Genomic DNA, 19,029 nt, shown 5'->3' with positions numbered 1-19,029 from the left:
TTGTGGACATCTGCAACTAAATTATGACTATCCATAATTCCAGTTAGTGATATTTACATAATTCGGACTATAGCCACAATTCCAGTTCTAAGGTAAGTGTGCATGGTTGGCTAATCAAAAAACATATTTCAAGAACACTTTTGGGATGTGAGGGGCTACTATTAACTACACGAGAACAGTGACAAATATGGATCTAGAGTGTTGTTTTATTGGCATAAAAAACAAAAATGCTGCACGAGCCGTGACATCAACTTGAAAGTCGCATTTAACAGGCATAGGATCACTGTTTATTTTGTCAAAAAACAACATATTAATGGACCAAATTTTTTTTTTTTTTTTAGAATCTGTTTGTTCACAGGAGAATGTGAATACTACAACATATTCAACATGAATCAACTATACATTGTTGTTCATTGTCTATTTAGATCCCCAGTAGTTGTAAGTGAGGCAACAGCTACTCTCCCTGGGGTCCATACATTATCCCTTCACAACTAGACAAACACTTTTCAAAAGGTTAAAAAACATTTGTGTGCATAAAACAAATGACTGAAACGTTGTTATTGCTTCCTGTTGGCACTTAGTGAATGGAATCTTATATGTGCATAATTATTCTGTGCTGTGGAGTAATTTAACATACATAGGCATTGATCACTATTGCAAACAAAACAAGTGACACAAACAGAGGTTATGTGGTTGTGAGGAAAGTTGTTAAAAAGGTATGCTGGAGTTTCTTCAGTTGCCCAGTAGAGCAAAGTGGCCGTTGTAGCAAAGCTTGTGTCCTGTTTAAGCTTTGTGCTCCACTTCACTGTCCATGGCACTAAGATAAAACAAACTACTTCTAGCCTATCATATTCAATATGATTAGTGCTGCACTGATGGCACTTCAACAACAGATTCCACGTACTAAACAAATACAATTAAACCAAGATTACCATTTTGCTTTTTTAAATATTAAATTAATATGACATGGGTCGATTTATTATACTAATTATACAAATAAAGCAGGTACTTAAGTTAAAAACTACAATGACAAGGTATGAAGATGATAAATCACAAAAAATGACGATAATGTAAACAATTATTAAAGTTGATAATACCATCTTCATACATATGTAGTATTATTACTAGTACAGCCTGGGTGGCTATTTGAGCAGCTGCCGAGAGCCAAAGTCACACTTTGCAGCGTTGTCATTCATGTATTTAAAATTTAAAATCAGATTTTTAGGTTCAAAACAGGCTTTTAACAGGCTGTTAGGAGTCGTAACCTTCATAATGAGAAAACTGACCTTGGTTGGTCAATTCTGTGGAGTGCATTTTTAATGACTAAACAAAAACTCTGGCATAAAAATAGTTATGTATAAAGGCTAATTGAACCAGAAAGCAATCACTGAGCATAGATAGTATATTAAAGTCACTGACTCAAACTTGGCACATTCGCCTCCTGGTGGCACCTGAAGGTATGGCATCATTCACAGTCAACAACACAACTTGTTGACTGTGTCTACATACAAGACGTGTCTATATACGAGACGGTGTAACTCTAAGCTACGTGCCCTGTATCTGACACTTGGTCCAATGGTGCTTGTGAGGAAATCATATGTTGTGGTGCAGTGACTACATTCATTTATGTAGCGCTTCCATTCGCTACAGCTGCTCTTATAGCTCCGTCTTGCTGGGTCTGTGGACTATCTGGTTGTAGTTGGCCTTCCTCTTGGGTTTGTAGGTGAGAAGGCGGGCAAACTCGATGAGGAGCCGCTCCCAGTAGCAGGAGATGTCTTGCATCCGCAGGTGGTCCAAGATAAACTCCTTACCTCTGTGGGGGAGAGGAGAGGGGGAACACACAAGACAGTCAGACATGGCTGGCACAAATACAACCAACACTCCTACACACACACACACTTTTTTCCAATGCATGGTGGCTTAAGTGAAGTCATTCAACGATTAAATTTGCCTCCAATACCTCGTGGATATCTCCTGAGCAATGGCGTCGTTATCTTTCACAAACTGTAGTAGTTCCCTGTGGAGAAATAGCAACATTTAGCAAGGATACAAAAGGATATTGAGACCAAGGTGAATTTACAAGATACACCCTGAAAACCTTATCAAATGAGTACAAGTAGAAACCTCCAAGACCAGACTGTGAACTAGGGTTGGGCGGTATCCATTTTTTAATAGCTTTAAACCGTCTTCAAATTTTACCCAGGTAATACCGTTGGGTATAGGCTTCCTATTGGTACATTTTACAAGATTACATTGAACTAATCACTTTGACTTTACCTCTGCCGAATACACATTTTTACTGACAGCACTTGAACACATCACAATCTACGTTCCAAACGAGGGAAAAGAACGCATGTCATTTACTTGTATGGTATTTTAAGCTGCATTCTTATAATAAAGATACTATACAGGCATACTATCTTCAAACACAGGCATTCGACATGGACACACACACACTCTTCATGCATGTATTATAAACATGCACCAGGCATTACACACCACCACTGATTTTTATGACTGAATCCATGGTCATTAAAGGAATACAGTTGCTAGGGTTAGGGTTTTTAATATCTTAATACCTCCCAACCCTACTGTGAACAAAGATCCTAACTGAGTAGGAAGAGGTCTCGCTCTGGTACCTGACGTCAGACAGATCCTGCTTGACGGGGATGTAGTGGACCCAGGGCTGCAGCTGAGGGTAGAAGAACTCCTGCCATTCGTCGCCCACGTGGAACACCAGCGAGCCGCAGAGGAACAGGTGTTTCAGACGGAAGCTGGCCGCCACACCTCGGAAGTTGAATAAATATCTGCAAAAGGGGAACAAAAATGAGTGCAGGGAGGGGGACTATTAATACAAGCTCCAGAATGACTTTCTTGTCCTCGATTCTTAACCCAGCTTACTTGTATTTGCAGTGATCGGCCAGAGGGATTTCTTTGGCCGGGGGTCTTCCTAGTGTGTCCTAAAATAGACAAAGGAAATGTTGTGTAAATACTTAAAGGGGAAGTAAGTGATATTTCTTTGTTAATAAAAGTGTTAAATCACTCTACATTCATACAGAAATCACTTAAACAGTATGCGCAGTTCATAACACAGGTCTCCCAGTCATTCAGCTTTGCACTTATTGCCAGATAACATTTTGAGTATCCCGCTCGTTTATATCCAATCAAGAGACAGAGCACTATAAAGAGGCGGGTCTCTGTGCCCGTGAACGATAACTCACTGCTCTACATCGCGGCACTATCTGATGAAGACGGCTGTGTGTTCATGTGGTGGTGACGTATGGACGAAGGAGGGGACTGCTAACTGCAGTCACTGACAGGAAGTTAGCTAATAGGACCATATCACTTACTGAGCCTTTGACACATATTGACTTTTTCCCTTTTTGGAATCAATAAAAAGTACCAATGATGTAATTGAATGTCACTCTGTCTGGTCACTCTATATCAGGGTCCTTTAAACCTCAACCAATCAAAACACAAGCCACAGAATGGCATTAATATCTCATACAATAGGCTTTAGAAAAAGTTATTCATTTGTGTTGTGGTTTCAGTGTGGACAGACCTTCTCAGACTTCCAGGCCTGGTTCTTGGTGTACTCTGCATCCACCAGCTCTGGAGCTTCTCTGGACAGGAGGATGAGGGGGTCGCGCTCTGGACTGGTTCTATCAACAACAACACAAACACACGGGGAGAATGAGGAAGTGGAAGCACAGAGAAATAAAAAAAGGAGGGAATTAACACGTGACATTTTGTTTTGTAACATCAGACACATAATATATTCACCAAACTGACCTGGAGCCCCTGAAGAATCCTCGGGACTCTTTTTTCGTCCATGGCCACTGTGCTGCTGACCTGTTGTGAGTCAAAAACAATTGTATTATCATTACTGTTAACAGAATTTAATTTGCCTTATGATTGTATAATATTTTAATGCACAATACATGCTTTCTGCCTGTTGAACTTTGTCCCAGTAAACTTAAAGAACTCCAAAGTGTTTTTGCTACAACTGTTGTTTAGCCTTGGAGCCTAATAAGATTTTGGCACATACAGAGGTATGACGCATTCATGTGCACAGTAGTTGAGGAGAAATGACTCCCATATTCTGTTATCAGACATTGTATGAAGGATAACACCAGCTGAGATGAATTTCTGGGAATATCTACCTCATTAAAAACATTTATGCTTTCGCCAGCAAAACAAGGGCTGGACACACAAACCGAGTGTATACGCCTACACAATTTTTTGGACCATATAACCTCTGCTATTTCTGTTCAATCTTTGTCTCAATCCATGTATGCTTAACAATGTAATAACTTATGATGCATTGATTGATTCCCTTGTATGCTGAAACAAGTAAACTTCACCTGCTTTCAAGAAGGCCTGACTCAGTTTCAATTATTCAAACACTTGGGCTGTTTGATGAAATAATTCTGGTAACAATTACAAAATATCACATCTGAGAGGTATATAACAAGGTATTTTTTAATAAATTTTTCAATATATTTTCTCCATAAATAAACTAAAACAGTTATTAAATAATAATCGATGGTTCCGAACTTTCTTTAAAGAGGACCTATTATAGGGGAAGGTGGGGTGATTTGTGCAACTTTTTACTCAAAGTGATTTTAAAGTGAGGCCTTGACAGTTATGTCTCCAACTCAAATATGTACATATATTTCAGGATGTTGTGCATCCCTGGCAATAAAAACTTTGGATCTGGAATAAACTGTTTAAGAAATATAGCTTTCGGAAAAAAAGTTGTCTTGACGCACAAATCACCCCACGTAGTGGGGTGATTTGTGCGTCATTGTGTCACAATGACAAAGTCACCATCATCATCTTTCTGGCCATCTGAACTCTCATCAGTGGTGTCGTTAAGTGGAATTGAGATGTCACTCTCTTCTGAGCTACTGTAGACAATCACTTTCTTTTGGTGACCAGCGTATACAGCCATGCCACTGGCACAACTCTCAGAAATGTACTTTGCACTAGTTGCTCCGTGCTTGTGGAACCAACTGCCACCTGACAAATGTGATTCCCCCTACATTTCTGCCTTTAAATCAAGGCTCAAAACCCATATGTACACCCTGGTGTTTCCTCCCCATTAACTATCTTACCTCTGCACTACTATCTGTGTTTATGTGGATGTATGGGCTTTACGTCTTTTATTTTGGTTATTGTTATTGTACCTTCATTGTTTACCTACTGAATGCACTATGTACAGCACTTTGGACAGTGCAAACTGTCATAAATGTGCTTTTATAAATACATTTTACTTACTTACTTACTTATAACTCACCCAGGCCCTTGCGCACAAATCACCCCATCCCCAGAATTTTGGATAATAGGCATGATGCAGCAATTTAGGGTTGACATTGTGCTAACTATATAGACTCAAAGTGTAGCATACCAAAGCACTAAACATGTGTCAAATGTTTTCAAACGTGTCTATAATTGTTCAGACACAATAATCAAAAAACCTTGATCATGGAAATTTTACTTTGAAAGGCAAAACACAGTTTTTTGAGCTTAAATGTGCTTATATCTTATTCCTTGTGTCTCCCTTCTTTACAGGATGAGTCAAATGGATGGCTCTTCTTAAATATGTGGTCACATTTCCAATTTCTTCCACGGTTTTCTAGAAACAAGGGGTTTTGCATCTTCCAAAATGCACAAATCACCCCACCTTCCCCTACTACTTTTCTGGTCTTAATTTCTTGTTTTATACTGCTATAGAGCAACCTGACACGAATCACATCACAAAAAACTATGTAGATTTTCGGGAAGCTCTTTCTCTTATTTTGGCGATCCAGCACGTCCTGTCAACACCTGAGTGAGCGAACTTGACACAAATAGTTTACTCACGGAAAACCTCCCTCCAAGCTGAGCGGGCAGTTTTATGTTGCGTCCGCACCAAACGTTTGCGAACGTTATGTTGCGTCCTCAATTAAACATTTGCGAACAGGCATACACATAGGGCCTACACATTAATAAAATAAAAAATGAAATAATAGACAACATGTAAAACGAACGTAAGAGCCGCATGAAACGTTTGCGAACATGCACACACATAGGTATAAAAAAAGTATAAAAAAAAAAAAATGATAATTACATAATTTGATATGAACTGAAGAGCCGCATGAAGCTGGGCAAAGAGCCGCATGCGGCTCGCGAGCCGCGGGTTGGCCACCCCTGAAATAGAGGGACTGAAGACTTCTCTTTCATGCTATGTTGGGTAATGGGACTTTATTTCTCTAACAGGAGCCTCTTGACGCCCCAAAATCAACAGGAAGTGTTCTATTTTGAAATATTCGCCAAAAAAACAGGAAGTTGCCCTAACTCCACCATACTCTGTCTCATCTTCTCCAAATTTCTTATGGTCAATGAGACCCAAGGCCTGAGGACAAGGGAGTAGGTTTGATTTGGACATTGGTGGGGTCCGTGGGATATGAAAGTGCTTCCTAAAGTTGATAGGTTTTTTTTGTATTCGCAATGATAATTGAAAAAAAAAAATCAATAAATCGGCTTAATTAACATGTTTATAATGCATATCTGAATATCAAAAGAGAATATGCATTCTGTAATGTTATAGGTTAAAGCAACTAATGAAAGAAAATTAGTCAACTTAGAAGAGTTTTCAACTTTACTCTGGTGCAACTGAATCTCATGACTAACATATTAATCATTATTAACCTCACCTGTGAATTTCCAGCCTCTCTTCCATCTCCCCCAGTCTCTCCTTCTCTAGCCTCTCCTTCATCTTCTACAGCATCTCCTCCTCTGTCTCCTTCTCTATCCTCTCCTCCAGTCTCTCCTTCTCTATCCTCTCCTCCAGTATCTCCTCCAGTCTCTCCTTCTCTATCCTCTCCTCCTCTATCTCCTCCAGTCTCTCCTCCTCTATCTCCTCCAGTCTCTCCACTGTCTGTCACCTGACAGAAGTATGTTGATGCATGACATATGAACAGATATATTAGGGTACATACATGGGTAGACAAAATGTTCACACAATTATTATGTTTTATTCCCCCAAAATATATATGTATAAAATCACATGAGCATCTGCAATGTGCAAATTGCACTGTAAATGAGAGGGAAACCTTGAAGGAAAATAAAGGTTATTAAATTGAATTAATGTTTATTTATCCAAAAAAAAATGTTTAAACCATTGCTCCCTTTCCACACAAATAAAACATGAAAATAATGGTAGGCCTATACCTTAAAATGCGGATCTCTTTGGCATTATAGCCCATGCTGACTAATAATCAATATCAGTATTGTTATGGCTCTAAAATATATAACCTTTTAATTAACTTACACGTTGACTTCTAAAGAAGTCTCTTATGTCCAGTTTTCGTTTCTTCGACATCCTACACACACACACACACACACACACACACACACGCACACACGCACGCACGCACGCACGCACAAGCATAAAACACACACAAATAGGCTAAGTGTTACTGCAAATGACATCACTGATATTAAAATCCATCTCGCTGACGTGACCGAAGGCAGAACTTACACTCGCAGATGCAGATATTAGCTATGCACTGAGGCGTCCTGTTGCTCCTCCTGTCTGGGACTAGCAAATTGCCGGTAGCTTTTTTTTTTTTTAACAAGCAGATGGAGTGACAGCGGGGACGGCCAATCAGGTTGAATATAGGTTTGCGGGAAACCGCTACAGCCAATCAAAGCGCGATAGTTGTTTAGAGGCGGGACTTCTTGCAGAGACTGATTTTTAACCCTTTGTGTATAATTTGTGTATAATTATTGCCTAAACAATACGGACAGCGGGTGTATTATTGGTAGGGACTACACAGTAGAGGCTGGATTTTGGTAGGGTCGGGACCCTACCGTCCCTATATAATCCTACGCCCATGCCTGAGGAAGCCCGCACGCTAATATTCATATAAAGTGAGAGCGCCAACTGCTGGGTAAAGTAAATATTGCATGCTACTTATTTACCTCCACATCCTGCACACTCGATCAAATCAACCTCAAAGCAGCTCAGGGAGGTCCAGAGACAACGATGACACGGGAAGCCGGTTCTATCGGCTCCGTGGCCTTCGTAGTTTCTCGGCGGCGTCGCCACGAAGCAGGAAGTCGCTGTAATTTCGCTCTGCACTGTCCCACGCGCTCCAAACTTCACCCGCCTGGTAAGAGGCCAGGCCTGAGGTCGTCCTCGCATCCGAATCAAGCGCGCCGCGGCAACTTCCGCGATTCCGGCGACAGGTATCGCTGTGCCGCGCGCCCCGAAGAGGAGGAGACCGCGGCACGTTCTCTCACGCGGTCGCCCGGAGCGCCGAGGACGGCCAGGACGGCGAGCAGCACGGAGGTGCGAGGGCCCGGTCATCACTGCTTGCAGTTTTAATTTTCTTTAAATTTAGTTATTAATTGATAAAAAAAAATATGAAATCTTCCATAAAACCCAAAACAAAAAGTTATTCAGTTCGCTATCAGATTATCAGAAAATGTAACCTTGTACATTTTTAAAAGCTCTAGTTAACTCACAGGTTTATATTTTAAGCAATAGCTAAAATACTTGAAATATGACCTTACTTTTTGAGGTCATCCCTCATCAGGTCCCATCTGCCCAGTCCAGTGGGATAGATGGGCCACACTGCAGGTCCGCCCTCCCAAAACGTCCAGGCAGGGTACATGATGTCTTTGTAGTCCCCCGTCTGCAACATGTCAAAAACACACTTATTGCATTTTAAAGATTCTTTTTTGGCATTTTCAAGCTTTATTAACAGTACATAGTTGAAATGGGGAGACAGAGAGAGAGGCGGGATGACATGCAGTAAAGGTCCAGGGGTCGGATTTGAATCCGCGACCACTGCAACGAAGGCCGGAGCCGATATGGTACGCGCTCTATCCACTACACCACCCCAAACACGTATTGCATTTTAACAAAAACAACCACCACGTCTGTTTTGAAGTGTGTATTTAACTAATGCGTAGGAGTCTGACCTTACTGAAAGAGAGGACGGGCAGGGTGGGCTGCACCCACGAGGGGACTTGTGGGTAATCCCGGACGTTGACCACCATCTCCAAGTCGGGCAGGCTGTCAATCACCATCAGAATGAAATGCTCCACCCCACTACACCTGAAAACAGCAAAACAATGGACTCAGGATCTCAACATGACTATATTTTTATACTTTTATTGCAAAGACATGCAGTCGATGTTATAAAGTCATGTAAATAATCATTGTATGTGGACCATGGTTTTCAATATTTGTTTCTCTCTTACATTATACTTTTCAAACAAATTACAGTCCCTGCGATCCAATCCCCATACTATCTACTATATAGTATGGTAGAAAAAAGATTTAGCATGTCCCGATTCTTGTGGCCAGATTTAGGATGGTTTGAAATACCCGGATATCTGCTATACCGAATTATATTTTTAGTGTTGATAACAGCATCATATTTGGGCGATTCTGACCCATAATCCAGTACGCACCTGAAGTGACGTCACATCGACGGAGCCTGTATATCAAAACAAATGGGGATGCGACGGATAAAAAAGCAAGAGGCAAGCTCAAGGCACAATGTTATGACGGAATAAATAAGTAAAAGTATCTCCCAATTGTGTGCCTACTGCATCCTAACTAGATTATTTTTTATGGTCAGTTGTAGTATGTAGAATAGAAAAAAGGAAAGAGTATGAGATTCGGAATGCGGGGAATGTTCTTTTCTGTCTGCTGACCTGGCGGGGAACATGCAGTTGTGTTCTCTGTACAGCTTGTGTCCGATGATCTGGTAGTGTGTGCCCACCCCTCTCTGGACTATGGTGGCCATGACATCCTCGGAGATCCCCCCTTTGAAAGGAAGCAGGTCCTGCTGTAGCACGCTGGGGAAGGAATCAAGAATGTCATGAAAAAATGGACCTACATTTCACATTAACGCCTTTACAATTTAACCTTCAACTTACAGGGTTACAATCCAGTATGCAGAGAAGCACACACACTGACCTTATATGGCAGCTGCAGTTGACCGGGTTGCACGGTGTGTATCCTTTAACAGCATCAGAGATCCTATCTTTTATAGTGGTACATTGTGTGCCTACAAAACAAATTCAGAATGGAACAGTCTTATAGTTTACAACTGTGTCACAAGAAAGGGGGATGCATCAATGTGGTGCAGTAGCATAGTTCAATTGATTATATTATCTGAAATATACACGAGATACCATACTTCTTATAGTATTGTGATGTCATTGTTCAGACTTAACAATCAAATGTTCTCCCATTCTCAATCACCTCCACTTCACTTGCTCTTTAATATGTCTATGTCTCAAACAGAGAGACCCGGGGCCATTCATAAAACATCCGGGGCTGTAGCCAGGTCTAACTGGTCACTAGTAGGCTACACACGTCTTTGTTTACTATTCCACACAGCATATCATTACAAGTTACAGTAGCAGCATTCAATACTATGTATGTATGATAAATAACTGGAATAATGGAAACACCTTTAATGGTGTCAGTATTTGTTATTGCTAGTTAGCTTTAGCAGACCTGTTGCACAGAGCCTCAATCAGCCTATTTTTGCAATTTTACCGTAAGAGAAAGCGCTAACTTTTCAGCGCAATTCATTCACACATTACAGTCCAGAAACAGTTATTGTCCTTGAGTTAGCTCGTGTGCTAGTTAGCTGGGTTGTGAGGTGATGATGAATGACCACGAACCACCTGAAGTTCCCTCGAAGAAGCAGCGTGAGGCAAAAGGTAGCAAAATACGCACTGAATTCATAAAGCTAAACCGTTTCATGAGGAGAGTTTATTTAAAATAAATTAAAATGTAGTTTACCTGATGCGGGGACCAAACATAAATGATAAACTTGCAACAGTATCAAAAGCAAAACCCTCCACAGCCGAACGCGCTCCATTTTCCCCTCTATCCTCAAGCTTTGTCTGGAGAAACAAAGCCGTGCGTGATCTGTGCTCTGTTACTTCTGGCTGAATACGGTCATTACGGTAAGGCGCACAGTAAAGAAAATCTCAGGTTACGCTGCCGTAATGTTTGGAAGATGAGCCCAAATTGGCATTAAAGGGACACTCCTCATAAAATCTGCCTTTTCCTATTCACAGTCACGTCCTGTCCGACTAAATAAATCAATCAATATATCATCACTTTCATAGCATGCAATTTCATTTTCCAATGCATAGGCTACACAGCCAATGCCATTTCCCCTTGATATGGATAATGTAATTGCTGATTATATGGCTGATGAAATCCCCCCACAGCATCTCCTCACTCTAATTTCTGAATTCATTTCAAGGGCATGAGTGACTGTCACATGCATGATTGCGCTGTAAATGGATTGTGGAGGCGAGTCTCTCCGAAGAAAGAAAGAAAGAAAGAAAGAAAGAAAGAAAGAAAGAAAGAAAGAAAGAAAGAAAGAAAGAAAGAAAGAAAGAAAGAAAGAAAGAAAGAAAGAAAGCCTCCTGGGAGATGTTGGGGCCAGTAAGACTGAGTGACGGAGGGAGGAGGAGACAGAAGACAGGTTGGGAGAGGGAGAGATGTAGAGGTAGTAGGGCAATTGAGAGGAAGATAGTGACTCAATATTTGTGAGAATATAATTTAGCCAAGCCAATCTCATAAATTGAGAGGTGATTTGACTTCTTTGCTAACTTCATTCTGGCTTGCAGCACACCTCCACAACAATGCTGAAAACGTGGCTCTCTGTACTATCCGGCCTGTGCCTTGGCCTGGTCCTCCTATGCAGCGCTGAGGAAGGTCTGGAGTTCCCCAATTTTGACGGGAAGGACCGGGTGCTGGACATCAACGAGCGCAACTTCAAGAAAGCTCTGAAGAGATACGACCTGCTGTGTCTGTTCTACCACGAGCCGCTACCCGCCAACAAGGGCCTGCAGAAGAGGTTCCAGATGACCGAGCTAGTGCTAGAGGTAAGGGAGAGGGGTTGGTTAAGTCATGGATGGTAATTCTTTATTATGATCATTTAGAGATTGTAGGAATCGAGCAATTGGAAGAAGTGAAGTGTAATGCCCTTTAATGCCCCCTAAAAACTACTTGGCATCTTTCCGGGGGTTTGGGGTTGCCTAGGTTGTGCTTTCTTTCTATTTGGTAAAAAATAAAAATAAATCTGTCAAAGCAATCAAGTATGAAGTGAGAAATCATATTAGGCAGACGGCAGTTTTTTTTTTAAAGTCCAAATTTAGTCACACACTTAAAGAGAAGGAGAAGCAACATAATCTCTAAAAACATCTTACAAAACAGAGTACTCATATTGGACCGACTGAAATTGAAAATAATTGCTATAAATGATCAAATAATGATTTCAACATCAGCGTTCTACGGCTATACAAATTCTTCATATTCCTGTGACACTGATCCACTGTCTTTATTACTAGGAGCAGAACACCTGAATCCTGCCTAGTAGTCGGCCTGGCACATTAAAGAATAGAGCGAGAGTTGGCAGACGCATGTGTTGTAACCCTGATATATCGGATGTCAGTGATAACATTAAAATGTCTCAATAAGCTCCGGCTCAGACCCCCCCCCCCCCTCTCTAACCTGTCACAACAGTAAAAGACAGACAGACAGTGAACCTCATTCTTTGTAGCAGCCTGTCTGGATTCACCATGAAGTGAATGTAAACTCAGAGCTGTCACACAGTCACAATTTGATGGACAGAGCCAGTGCTTTTACCTGCACACTCTCTCTAAACGGGGCTCTACAGTACTTTTAATCCCATTACATGCCCTCCTCTGCGGTTCACATGTATCCAGGGGGATTGTTTCTAGGTCATTTTCTGATAATTATAGCTTGTTCCAAAAACTCTTTACTATCAGGCTGTGAACTAGAAAGACATCCATGTAGCCTACTCTTGCTCTCAACACCTTCTCGTTTAAGAGTTAAAGTTACGAGACCCATGTTTTTCTACAACCCGTAGCTTCCTTTTCAATGATAACTTTTTGCATTCCTGACGTGTTTTACGCACCGTTTGACAGCAGTTAAACACAACCCAAATCTTTTCTCTTTCCCTGCTGTTTCTACATTTCAATTGCCTTTCTCCAGAACTGAAACGCAAGCACTTCTGACTTATACAGCTTCCCCCTTTCGACAAGAAAACTCCACAGGGGGCTCTCAGCACACACACACACACCCCGGTAATGAAAAGATGTATTCAAGTAGACAGCAGCAGCTGTGGCAGCCAGCTCAAATGCTCAGGAGTGGAAGTGCCAAGCTAAACTCAGAATGCAGGGTAGTAGGTGTTGGTATAGGAAGTGTTTTAATACCAGTCTTTATAGAAAATACCAAAGTCAGGATTTCGTCAGGAATGGTATCGGTGGATCCCAAACTTCTTGCCTTACCGGAGATCCCACTAGTTTCATATTTAGTAGACATTTTTGAGGTTGTTATGATGTCAACGTTTTAGGTAATAAGAAGGAAAGTATTAGCAACAATTACAGAAAAGTAAAAAAATAAATAGATACAAATTAAAACTTGGTTTAACAACCACCGTACTTAACTGACCTATCATGAATCATTATGAAAAAGACGTTCATTTATTTTGAATAGCATTTTGCATAAAGAGTAATGGTTTAAAGTGCACATTGCATAAAACAAGACACATAGCAGGACTGCTGCATTTTGAACAAGTTCTAGTTGGGGCTTTCTTTTCAACAGTAATATTTGGATACACTGGTTTAATATGGCTTCTAAAATGTTCATCTGAGTCCAAGAACAACAACTTTGTTTCTGGCCTGACGCAAAGGTTTTGAGAAATAAAGGGTTCAAGTGTGTTCAGTGACAGTGTCATGCTGACTGATATCTGTCTGTCTGTCTGTCTGTCTGTCTGTACTTCCAGCTCACAGCTCAGGTCCTCGAGGACAAAGACATCGGCTTTGGGATGGTGGACTCGCAGAAGGATTCAAAAGTAGCAAGAAAACTGGGTATGATTTACTTAAACTTTAAACACTCCATGCCTTAAAAATAACTTAAAACTATAGGGCCTATATTACTATAATTGTGTCAATGTTAAGCTCTCAAAGTAGCCTTCTTTTACTATACCCCTGCCTGTTAATAAGGTCTGGAGGAGGTGGGTAGCTTGTACGTCTTCAAGGACGATCGTGTCATTGAGTTTGACGGGGAGCTCTCATCAGACACGCTGGTGGAGTTTCTGTTGGATGTGAGTGGACAATCTGATTCTTCTTCTACTTCTTCTTAAGATGTCTACTGCTGCCGGGGAGGACTTCCTCACGCTATTAACAGCTGCAGCCTCGTTAAAATACTTGTAAATTATGTGTTTCTTAGTGTTACAAGACTCAGCAGGAGCAGCTTTTTATGTCAACCTGTGACTTTTGCACACGAAGGAATTGAAATGGGAAATAGAGCAGAAAAGTTTTTTCCTTAAAAAGGTGCTCCGAGGGACTTTCAGTTTTTGTTCATTCTTGCACCTCCTTTGGACAAAAGCGGTAGTGTTTTTACAATGCCAGCTGTAGTTCCTGGGTGAGAGTATACACCCATGACAAAGACATTAAGAGGCCTCATGTCTTTGTTGCATGTCATTTATGATAATCAGATAAATGAGGCCGTTTAGAAATATCAAAAAGTTCCTCGTAGCTACTTTACGTTTTAAAAAAAACTTTTTTACTAAATGATATCATCAACATTACCTAACATGGAAACACAAGACTCTAATACTCTAGTAATGCCCGAAACAGCCCCCTTTCACTTCACAACTACATACGCTCATTCACCTTTTCTATGGAAAGTTAGCTGAGAAGACTGATAGCACTCTAATGTCTATATGTTAAATATAAGGCTAAGACATAAACTAATTAGCTGGAAGAAGATTCACGCACATGGGAGTGGTATCAATCTCAAAAAAGGAAAATAAATGTTTAAGCGTATTTCCAAAAATGTTAAACTATTGCTTTATTAATGTGTTTATTGGTAGTGGAAATCAGTCACTTGTATTATACCGCCCCCTAGGTGCTGGAGGACCCGGTGGAAATGATCAATAATGCCATGGAGCTGCGAGCCTTCGAGAGGATGGAGGAAGACATCCGTCTCATTGGCTACTTCAAAGGAGAGGACTCATGTTAGTTTACCAGATAAATTCATGTCTTAGTGTCTATTTGAGCAAAGTATTTAGTGCATACAATAAGAAATGTGTTCAAAAAGATACATCTACACTGTTTTTCTCTGTATCTGTCCTAAAAATTGTCACACTGTGTTTTCCCCAGACGCTTACATTGATCTAGAAGCTAATGGAGCTACATCACCGCGTAGCCAGACTGTGGCACTCTAACTCAAGTCTCTCGAGAGCCTTTTTATAGCTTCTAGTTATCCCATCTAATAGGTCAAACTGCAATTATAGTTCCTCTTGGCAAAAAAAGAAGTGAGAAGAAGTGTGACAGGAAAGATGGTATCCGGACCAATATGACAGCGGCATGAAGTCTCATTATTGAGCCTGTTTCTGTCCACAGATAAGGCTTGGTCCTTGGTTGTGACCTTGTTGGGAAGCTGAGCCAGAAGCGCATTACAAGCGTATCAAACTTTATTAAGGTAGACTTTGTTACTCGGGGGCGAAGACAGTACAATCATGATGGGAAATTGAATGAAGCACAAGGGGTTTTCGTTGTTTGCCTCCCTGATCATATCGTTTTCGACTTGGAGGGTCACCTGTTTTTTTCCTCTCATATTTGCTTTCTGTCCTTGTCTCTTAAGTTCCACGTGAGTCCATCTTTCTCTCTCTGTCTCTCTTTCTGATTTTTTCTTAGACTTCAAAGCTTTTCAGGAGGCCTCAGAGCGCTTTCAACCTTACATCAAGTTCTTTGCGACATTTGCCAAATCAGTAAGTCTGGATGTACAAAAAAGGAAATCCTAGTCTGCATGTATAGTGTTATATCTAAGGATAATATATATTGCTGTAAAAACTCAAGACTATTTTTACATTTAGGGAAAAACACTTAATAATTTTTCCCTTCCTGAGAACATCAAATTTTCAGACAGTTAGCTCATCTTAGCTTACATAATCTAAGTCTAAGCAAAATGAAGTGTTAAGCGTATTACCTAAAATGTATTATTTTTTTTACTAAAATAGCTATAACCCGTTATTTTCAGGTTCACATTTGAACACACTTGGAAGAAAAGTAAATCATTATAAAAACTAATAAGGTTTTTTTTTTTATTTAAAGAATAAAATACAATTATTATATATATTTTTTTTAATGAGACCCCTTCAGATTGCCTTTGTTTAATGAGCTACTTCTACTCTTTAAAACAAAACCCCACAGTGATTTCCCCTCTCTGCTAGTCATAATGAGATCCTGGCACGTTGTATGTTTTTAGGTCGCCAAACATCTCTCCCTCAAGATGAACGAGGTGAATTTTTATGAGCCGTTCATGGAGGAGCCGGCCATCCTGCCTGGCAGACCTCTGACAGAGATGGACATTGTTGACTTTGTCACCCAACACAGAAGGTTGGATCTTTTAGAATTGAATAGTCAAATAAAAAAACCTGGTTAGGCATTTCATTACATTTCTGCCGTTTACAGGGCTACTTTGAGGAAGCTCCGGGCAGAGAATATGTTTGAAACATGGGTGAGTACTTTGGTGTTAGCAAAGAAGACAGGGTTGGCCCCCGAGCCTTTTTTACATAATAAAGTATGTAAGACGACTTAACAGTTGAGAGCCAGGTCAGACATGGCCAATAGATTTACCAGTTAGTCTAGGATTATCTAATGATCAATGGCTTCAAAAGCATATAAGCATTGGGGTGGCATCGGAAATCCATAGAAGCGTGAATCAATTGTATGACACTTAAGCTGAATGCTACACAAATGCATTAGCACTGATTTTACTTTGGCTTGCTTGTAAACCAGTCTTATGCCGTCAACTCTTTTCAATGTGCAGGAGGACGACATGGATGGAATACATATCGTTGCATTCGCCGAGGAGGAAGATCCAGGTTTGTGCTCTTTACCGTTCTGATTTTGGAGTTGTTTCACTTTCTTATTTTCCTAATCACTTGAAGGTGAGCTTGTTTTTCCTCTTTTCTGTCACACCCAGATGGCTATGAGTTCCTTGAGATCCTGAAGGACGTGGCCAGAGACAACACCAACAACCCGGACCTCAGCATTGTCTGGATCGACCCCGATGACTTCCCTCTGGTTCTCCCTCATCATAAAGCTTTTATATTCTAACAAGAATATAAAAAAATCTTTCTTGAAATGGGTTTGAGAGACAATATCTTTACACAATTGTATTTAACAAACCGCTGGATAGCTCAGTAGGTAACTCCTCTGACTATGGTAAGGGAACCAGGGTGGAGCATGTCCAGTGTGGGTCTCCTATAGGTCAAGAGCTTTAATGCTAACTGCCTACCTCCAATTGTAATTCGCTTGGGGTAAAAAAGCATCCACCAAGTGTAACAACCATAGTCTTTTCAAAATGGCAACTGAGAGAAGTTGAACATGATTCATATCCCCCCCAGCTGACCACTTACTGGGAAAAAACCTTCAAGTTGGACCTGTTCAGACCTCAGATTGGTGTGGTCAACGTCACGGATGTAAGTAATGGTTGAAATCTTATACTGCCCTCAAAGTAACGTGTGTGTGTTATTAAACCCCTGTACCTTGACTTTTTTGGTGCACTTTGGTGCCCTGTGATCTAGGCGGACAGCGTGTGGATGGACATGTCCAATGACGAGGACCTGCCCACCGCAGAGGAGCTGGAGGACTGGATAGAGGACGTCCTCTCAGGGAGGGTCAACACGGAGGACGATGATGAGTTTGCAGACGACTTAGACCCTGAGAGCTACTTCGCAGAGGACAGCTCCGAAAGCCTTGAACCGGATGAGGAAGAAGACACTGATGACTAACCTAATGAGCACATAAGAATTAGTTTAGGGATACATTTGAACGTTTTATTTCCAAATTCAAATGAATACGAAATGTTTGTGTCACGAAAAATCCAAAATGCTCAACTGTACAGGCTGTACTTGAAATAGTTAAGTAGATTAAACAGAAAAACTATAACAGGTCATTGTGGAAAAAAGTTGGTTAGCACAGTGCCTGAGGATGTAATTCTGTACTCACCATAAACTTTAATTAAAAACATTCACATTAAAAGCACTTTTGGGTAAAATGTAATGATGTAAACCAGTGTTAATAAAAGGTACACAGCGACTATGTGCACATCCTTTCATTTGAATCAACTTAGCTTGTTTTAGTGAGAAAACACACTTCAGTTCTCTCATCAAGAACGTCCAGACTGGCGCTCAGAATATAGCCGATTGGCACATTTACTCCTTCTCAGTCAATGAGCGATTTCACCTTGAATTATGCAAACATCGGTAAATAATTCAGCAAGGTTGTTATGCCTCCTAATGGTAGAGGGGGACCTGGGCAGGGAGGTCAAGGGGCTAACGCACTGCCCACTGGGGCCCAACAAACTGCAAGATGAGCGGACACACTCCTGCTGAACTTAAATTATTAATACAGGGGCCATGCAAGAATCATTAGTCCCCTGGAGGTGGATGTGATGCTGTGTGTAAACAGGATGTTTGTATCATGCTGTGGGATTTACACATAATCCATGGCATAGCTTGGAGATGAGGATGTGTGTGTGTGTGTGTGTGTGTGTGTGTGTGTGTGTGTGTGTGTGTGTGTGTGTGTGTGTGTGTGTGTGTGTGTGTTTTACACATGACCTAAGGCTAGAAGACATTTCGCCCTTCTCTCCAGAGGAAAAAGCTGCAGACAGTGTCACGGTGCGAGTGTTGTGTGGTTCTGTATGGGGCCTTCAGGTCATGTGAGCCAGGCGAGAATGTGTCAAGTGTGATGGTGTTTAACATGATTTCTGACTAGAGGACTGTGGGAGGGAGGTAGTGATTTCACACACTCCCAAGAGAAGCAGGGTGTCAGCAGCATAGTGGGTGTGATGGTCTAACAGGTTCAAAATACAAACTGCAAAGAACAAAGACCTAAGGAAAGACAAGACGTATTAGGTTGTAGAAGCCAGGAAGGGGGGAATTTCCTCTCACGGAAACA

General features: G+C 41.0%; 3 protein-coding genes across 3 annotated transcripts in view; 2 read left to right on the top strand and 1 right to left on the bottom strand.

Moving 5' to 3' along the window:
- The window catches only part of LOC307270031 (protein jagunal homolog 1-B), a 339,870-nt gene that overhangs the window by 54,741 nt on the left and 266,100 nt on the right, over window positions 1-19,029 (top strand). The window lies entirely within an intron of this gene.
- poglut1 (protein O-glucosyltransferase 1) lies at window positions 203-10,895 on the bottom strand (the record flags this gene model as incomplete). The annotated part of the gene is made up of 11 exons (XM_080052944.1): window positions 203-1,813; window positions 1,961-2,017; window positions 2,640-2,807; window positions 2,902-2,960; window positions 3,563-3,662; window positions 3,793-3,852; window positions 8,563-8,684; window positions 8,974-9,109; window positions 9,715-9,858; window positions 9,980-10,070; window positions 10,817-10,895. The coding sequence occupies 11 exons, from the start codon at window positions 10,893-10,895 to the stop codon at window positions 1,657-1,659; spliced, it is 1,173 nt and encodes a 390-aa protein (XP_079909070.1). The 3' UTR covers window positions 203-1,656.
- On the top strand, window positions 9,941-17,871 carry LOC307269602 (calsequestrin-2-like). The gene is made up of 12 exons (XM_080052596.1): window positions 9,941-10,013; window positions 11,659-11,916; window positions 13,842-13,926; window positions 14,062-14,162; window positions 14,969-15,077; window positions 15,760-15,833; window positions 16,331-16,461; window positions 16,537-16,582; window positions 16,895-16,949; window positions 17,051-17,151; window positions 17,475-17,549; window positions 17,655-17,871. The coding sequence occupies exons 2-12, from the start codon at window positions 11,674-11,676 to the stop codon at window positions 17,859-17,861; spliced, it is 1,227 nt and encodes a 408-aa protein (XP_079908722.1). The 5' UTR covers window positions 9,941-10,013; window positions 11,659-11,673; the 3' UTR covers window positions 17,862-17,871.

The sequence above is a fragment of the Ammodytes marinus genome, assembly GCF_949987685.1.
Source record: "Ammodytes marinus genome assembly, chromosome: 24".
NCBI lineage: Eukaryota > Metazoa > Chordata > Actinopteri > Uranoscopiformes > Ammodytidae > Ammodytes > Ammodytes marinus.
This window is presented reverse-complemented; position numbering and strand designations above follow the sequence as displayed.

What these genes read in the sequence shown, in the direction of transcription:
- LOC307269602 (XM_080052596.1), top strand. Translation starts at nt 11,674, where the DNA reads ATGCTGAAAACGTGGCTCTCTGTACTATCCGGCCTGTGCCTTGGCCTG. An exon ending in TTTGTCACCCAACACAGAAG is followed by an intron (nt 16,462 to 16,536) that starts GTTGGATCTTTT and finishes TGCCGTTTACAG; the next exon opens with GGCTACTTTGAGGAAGCTCC. An exon ending in GTGTGGTCAACGTCACGGAT is followed by an intron (nt 17,550 to 17,654) that starts GTAAGTAATGGT and finishes CCTGTGATCTAG; the next exon opens with GCGGACAGCGTGTGGATGGA.